Source organism: Apium graveolens, chromosome 2, assembly GCF_009905375.1.
Source record: "Apium graveolens cultivar Ventura chromosome 2, ASM990537v1, whole genome shotgun sequence".
Lineage (NCBI taxonomy): Eukaryota > Viridiplantae > Streptophyta > Magnoliopsida > Apiales > Apiaceae > Apium > Apium graveolens.
In genome coordinates this window covers 23,477,206-23,483,898 of record NC_133648.1, presented here as the reverse complement: position 1 = coordinate 23,483,898, position 6,693 = coordinate 23,477,206, and the positions used below count along the sequence as shown (strand labels likewise).

Below are 6,693 nucleotides of genomic sequence, written 5' to 3'. Positions count from 1 at the left end.
AAATTGCCTGCTAAGCAACATGGCCGAGAAAAAACCCGAGTACACGGATAGGTTAGAGCTGGCTAAACGTTATATTCAACAGGGTGAGAATCAAGAAGAAGTTCTTAGTATTGTTAAATCGCCGTACTAATTACTGTGCGATAGGAATATTTGTTGGGATTTTATTTTATTACAGTGAAATTAGGAACTCTTACATGTAATTTGGGGCTGTTTTTATATTATATCAACGTTGTGTTAGTTACTGGGCAAAAAAAAGAAGAACTTTGTGTTAGTTACTTGACCTCTGTTTTTGGATTTATTAGAATTTACCTATCAATACTATTTCATGTAATTCTCGATATGCCTTTTGTTTTTGGATTTATTAGCACTATATATTTGTCTAGATTATCATTATCAATACGTTAATATAGTTCATGTAATCAATTGAATTGCTACCAGTTAGAAAATGGATTATCAATTTTCAAAGTAATTGCAACTTGTTTACAAGCACTACAAGAAAAACGGTTAAATACAACCGGTCCAAAACCGGTCGTATTTAATTAAATACGACCGCCAGCAGTGGTATTTAGCTAAATACGACCGATTTTAGCTCCGATCATACATATGGGAGTGATATTTAGTAATCGATTGTATTTAGTCTAAATACGACCGTCTAAATATGACCGGTTAAATACGACCGATCAAATTCAACCGGCAACGGTCGAAATTAATTTTTCACTTGAAATTTGAAAATCCCACCCAAATAATTTAAATTTCTGAAATATTTTAAAAAGTCCGCCCAATTATTAAACTCGACCATATCTTGTCAAATATGAGATATTAAATTCGACCCCATCCAAACGAAATCACAACACCGGTTTTTTAAAAAAATCTCACCGGAAACCTGAAAAATTCCAGATTCCGGCAAGATTAAAAAATCCTGCTAAAATAGACCAAGTTTATTATTCGATTAATGTAAATATAATCTTTGGACATCGTAAACCTTGCTTGACTCAAAAACCTCTGCACTTCTATATTCTATTTCTGCAAAATTATTCTTGGATAATCAACAAAATTACTCGAAATCACTCAAAATTATTCCGCAAAATTATTCTTGGAGGCTCGGCAGTTTAATGCCGGATATGTCACCGGTAAAACTATTTCCTTCCAACCTAAGAGTAAGAAGATGAGTGAGCTCATTAATAGTCGCTAGAGTCTCCCCGGAGAGATTGTTAATCGACAAATCAAGCCAGAAAAGTCTCCCCAAACCCGCCAGAAACTCGCCGGAAAACTGGTTTTTCGACAAAACCAAGAGCTTCAAAGCAGTAAGATTAGAAAGATCAGGAATGGGTCCAGAAAATTTATTCCCTTTAAGACTCATGACTCGGACATGACTTAGTGAAGTGAGCTTCTCAAAATTTCCGGTGAGTTGCATATCCTCGAGAACAAGTCGAGAGTGTTGGAAGAAAGGATCTCACTCAAACTCACACAACTCAAAATATTGAGGAGAAGAGGTATTTTATATAAACTATAATACTTGAAAATGACTTGATTACAAATAATTTGGCAAAAGCCTTTATATAGGACCCCATGGAAAACTCTAGACATACTTACTTAATTGCTAGAGTTCAAAAGACTCTTGCTTAAATGCTAGACATCAAAAGACACATTACTAGAATACTCTATGGATAGTTCTAGAGTTTAGACAAAATCAAGAATAATCTAGAATAGTCCATACTCTTCTATTATTTTAAGTCAAAATTATTTTTTATTTTTAACACCCTTCCTTAATTTTGACTATCCCAAGTAGTCTCCGAAATTTGTTGAATACGTCACTCTTGAGAGGCTTTGTAAAGATGTCACCTATTTGATCTTGGGACTTCACATAGTTGACCTCCACTTCATTTCTTTCAATGCATTCACGAATATAATGATATTTTGTGTCAATATGCTTACTCCGTTCATGAAATACCGGATTTTTCGCCAAAGCTATAGCCGACTTATTATCAACCAATATTTCGGTAGACTCATTTTGTGCCATGTTGAGCTCCTCTAAAACTTTCCTTAACCATATAGCTTGACAAACACAGGAGCATGCCGCCACATATTCCACTTCACAAGAAGATAAAGTAATAATGGGTTTCTTTTTTGAACTCCATGAAAAAGATGTATCACCCATAAAGAACATATATCCGGTGGTACTCTTTCCCTCATCAATGTCACCGGCCCAATCACTATCATAATAACCAACAAGTTTGAATTCACGAGAATGATGATAAAATAACCCATAATCCATCATACATTTAAGATAACGAAGAATCCTCTTGGCCGCCTTCAAGTGTGTTGTTGTTGGCGTCTCCATGCAGCGACTAAAAAGTCCAACACTACATAGTATGTCGGGCCTCGTGCATGTCAAGTATCTCAAACTTCCCACAAGACTTTTGAAGTAAGTGGGATCCACCTTCTCACCTTCTTCAAACTTTGTTCCATACTCAATAGGGGTGCTAACGGCTTGACAATTTTCCATCTTTAACTTCTTCAATATCTCCCCTGTATAGCTTCCTTGTGATATTAGTATTCCATCATTCATTTGCTTCACTTCAATGCCAAGATAGTAAGACATAGGCCCAATATCGGTCATTTCAAATTCTCTTGCCATGTCTATCTTAAATTTCTCGAACATACTTGGACTTTTTCCCGTAAATATTAAATCATTCACATATAAGAACGCAAGAAGAAATTCTCCATTTTTTGTAACCTTGGCATATAGAGCATGTTCATGAGGACACTTGTGAAATCCTTGAGATTGAAAGTATTTGTCAAGTCTATTATTCCATGCCCTTGGCGCTTGTTTCAATCCGTATAGGGCCTTCTTTAACTTTAATAATTTTCCTTCTTGTCCTTTCACCATGTATCCCAATGATTACTCCACATACACAGTTTCTTCAAGAACACCATTCAAAAAAGTGGATTTTACATCCATTTGATGAATTTTCCATTCATTTTATGCCGCCAGCGAGATTATTAGCCTTATAGTCTCCATTCTTGCGACCGGTGTAAATACTTCGTCATAATCCACTCCATGTCTTTGATTGTAGCCTTTGGCTACCAATCTTGCCTTGTATTTTTCAACCATGCCTTGGGAATTTTTCTTCACCTTATATACCCACTTCACACCAATAGCTTTTTGCCCTTTAGAAAGTGTTGCTAACTCCCATGTGTCATTCTTCTTGATTGACTCAATCTCCTCCTCCATTGCTTTCTTCCACCTTTCATCTTGCACGGCTTCTTTGAAGCTTGTTGGTTCAGTTTCCGCTAGAAGACAAAGTAGAGTTAAGTCAGAAATGGCGGACACCTCATCCGTTTCATCATAAATCTCTTGAAGATTTCTATAATTCCTTGGTGGTGTCTCATCACTATCAGTTAAAGAAGATGAGGGAGTTGTTTGTCCATCACTACTTGTTGCTCGTGGTGATGTGGGAGGAGTGATATGTTGCCCATAATTTTCTTCGATATCTTCTTCATCAATAAATGGGAAGAAATTATAATCTTCTTCGGCATTGCTCCAATCCCATGAGTTTTCTTCATCAAACACAACATCTCTACTAATAACAATTTTTTCGTTGATGGGGTTGTAAAGTTTGTACCCCTTTGCTCTTGCATCATAGCCAACAAAAACATACTTCTCATTTTTTGTAATCCAACTTTGTTCGTAGCTCATCATCGACATGTGCATAAGCTATGCTTCCAAAAACTCGTAAGTGAGTAATAGGTGGCCTTTTTCCTTTCCATGCTTGTTGTGGAGTCATGTCTTTGACACTTCTTGTTGAACATCGATTTGACAAATAAACGGCACAATCTACCGCTTCGGCTCAAAATTCCTTAGGCATATTTTTGCTTTTTAGCATGCTTCGAGCCATGTTAAGAATACTTCTATTTTTTCTTTCAGCGACTCCATTTTATTGAGGTGATCTTGGCACCGTTGCGGGTCTTCTTATTCCATGATCTTCATAAAATTTTAAGAACTCAGTTGAATTGAATTCGCCTCCTCGATCCGAATGAATTGCTTTTATTTGATATTTGCTCTCCTTTTCAACTTGGGCTTTGAATTTTTAAAGCATTCAAAAACTTGAGACTTCTCTTTGAGAAAATACACCCATGTCTTGCGGCTAAAATCATCAATAAATAATAAGAAATAACGGTTTTTGCTAAAAGATGGAGGTTTAAAAGGCCCACATACATCTGAGTGAATAAGTTCAAGCGGCTCCTTTACTCTTGTCATAGATTCCTTGGGAAAACTCCTTCTTGATTGCTTTCCGAATAGACATCCTTCACAAATTTGATTTGGATGATTGATGTGAGGCAAACCATTTACCTTGTGCTTCTTAGATAGTGAATTTAATCCTTCAAAATTTAAGTGCCCAAGCCTAAGATGCCAAAGCCAAGTAGAATCTCCAACACAAGCCTTTAAACATTTTGGACCATCATTTTCAATTTTGAGAATAAACATACGATTCTTGATCATAGGCACCTTAGCAATTAAATTATCACAAGAGTCTCTCAAGTTAAGAAATCCATTTTTCATGGTGATGGTGTAGTCTTTCTCCATTAGTTGGCCCAAACTTAAGATATTATTTTTCATACTAGGCACATAATAAACACTTGAAATAAAATCACGATCTCCATTTTTCAAGAGAATTAAGATGTTACCTCTTCCTTTGATGGGCACTCCCGAAGAGTCTCCAAAAGTGAGTTTGCCATTCATATTTTCATCGAGATCCATGAACAAGTTTTTATTTCCACACATATGATAGCTTGCCCCACTATCAAGATACCATAGATTGTCTCCACAATTTTCTTCTCCTTTTTGTGCTAAAAGTAAAGTGGGTTCATTGCCTTTGTCTTCTACATGATTAGCTTTCTCCTCAACTTGATTTCTTGAAGTGCGGCACTCAGAAGCATAATGACCAAATTTTTGATAATTATAACACTTGACATTTGATTTGTCATACCTTGAAATAAATCTTCCTCTTCCACGGCCTCTTGAATTTCTGGTCTCGCATACTCTTTCATCTTTTTGATTTTGCTCTTTTTGTTGACCACGTCCTCTTCCTTGTCCATGTAAGAATCCTCGTCCACGTCCTTGGCCACGACCTCTTAGACTTGTGTATCTTCCATCATTATTTTTGAAAGATAATTTTGTTGCAAGGCTTGTTTAATTGGTTCATTCCTTTTTAAAATTTTTTCTTCATGGGCTAGTAGTGATCCCAGAAGCTCATCAATAGTCATTTCATCTATATCTTGAGCCTCCTCAATTGCCACGACTTTATAATCAAATTTAGAGACAAGTGAGCGAAGAATTTTTTCAATAACATGAACATCACTTACCTCTTCTCCATTGCTTTTCATTTGGTTGAAAATGGTCAAGACCCTTGAAAAGTAATCCGAGATTGATTCGGATTCTTTCATTCGCAAAGCCTCAAACTCTCCACGAAGTGTTTGTAACCGAACTCTCTTCATTTTTGCATCTCCACTAAAAGAAGAATTTAGAATATCCCAAAATTTCTTTGATGTTGTTGCGAAAGCCACCTTTTGTAGCAAAGAATCATCCAAACATTGATGGATGATGATAATCGCCTTTAGGTCCTTCTTTCTTTGGGCTTGTAGTTGTTCTTTTTGAACTTGATTCAAATTTGATTCATTTTCGGGCACCATTAATCCTTTCTCCACAAGTTCCCACACATCATTTGCTCCAAGGATCGCCTTCATACGAATGCACCAATTCTCGTAATTGTCTTTGGTGAATTTTGGCATTTGCCATTGAGACATTCCATTTGCCATGATCTCCTTCTTTAATAAAACACAAGTCTTCTTTGAAGACAGGTAGAACATTTAGCTCTGATACCACTTTGTTGGAAGAAAGGATCTCACTCAAACTCACACAACTCAAAATATTGAGGTGAAGAGGTACTTTATATAAACTATAATACTTGAAAATGACTTGATTACAAATGACTTGGCACAAGCCTTTATATAGGACCCCATGGAAAACTCTAGACACACTTACTTAATTGCTAGAATGCAAAAGACTCTTGCTTAAATGCTAGACATCAAAAGACACACTACTAGAATACTCTATGGATAGTTCTAGAGTTTAGGCAAAATCAAGAATAATCTAGAATAGTCCATACTCTTCTATTATTTTAAGTCAAAATTATTTTTTATTTTTAACAGAGAGACACGGTTATCAAGGCAAGAAATGCCAACCCATTTGGAGCAAGGGTCGGTTTGGTTAGTCCATGTAGTGAGATTGGTGTTGTATGCATCAGCAGATGATTTGAAGGAGAGGAGAAAGTGTGTTTCTTATGGGTTTAAGAGACAGTGGGAGTGAAGTGGAGGAGAGTGAGTGTGAGGAGGAGTGTGAAATGGGGTTTTGTGGTTTGTATGAAAGAGGAAACTGAGTTGTGTGTGTGTGTGAGACCGAGAGGGAGAGTATGGAAAATAAGAGATAGAGAGAGAGATGGCAGATGAGTGAGAGAGAGAGAGAGATGCAAAAGAGAAGAGAAGCGGCTGACCTTACATTAGGGTTTAATTGAGACAAATTGGTGTTATATACCCTGGGCTTGATTTGCAAATAACTAATGCATTCCCAGCGGCCCAGGCCCATTTTACTTTTTACATATAGTTTACTCCTGATTTCCAATTGATTGTTTT

At 36.5% G+C, this 6,693-nt stretch overlaps 2 protein-coding genes across 2 annotated transcripts; both read right to left on the bottom strand.

Annotated features, from left to right (window-relative positions):
- Positions 1-1,087: 1,087 nt before the first annotated feature.
- LOC141686638 (pollen receptor-like kinase 2) lies at positions 1,088-1,414 on the bottom strand. Its single transcript, XM_074491681.1, has one exon. The coding sequence runs from the start codon at positions 1,412-1,414 to the stop codon at positions 1,088-1,090; it is 327 nt and encodes a 108-aa protein (XP_074347782.1).
- Positions 1,415-5,136: 3,722 nt separating this feature from the next.
- LOC141686611 (uncharacterized) lies at positions 5,137-5,820 on the bottom strand. Its single transcript, XM_074491643.1, has one exon. The coding sequence runs from the start codon at positions 5,818-5,820 to the stop codon at positions 5,137-5,139; it is 684 nt and encodes a 227-aa protein (XP_074347744.1).
- Between the last annotated feature and the right edge of the window lie 873 nt (positions 5,821-6,693).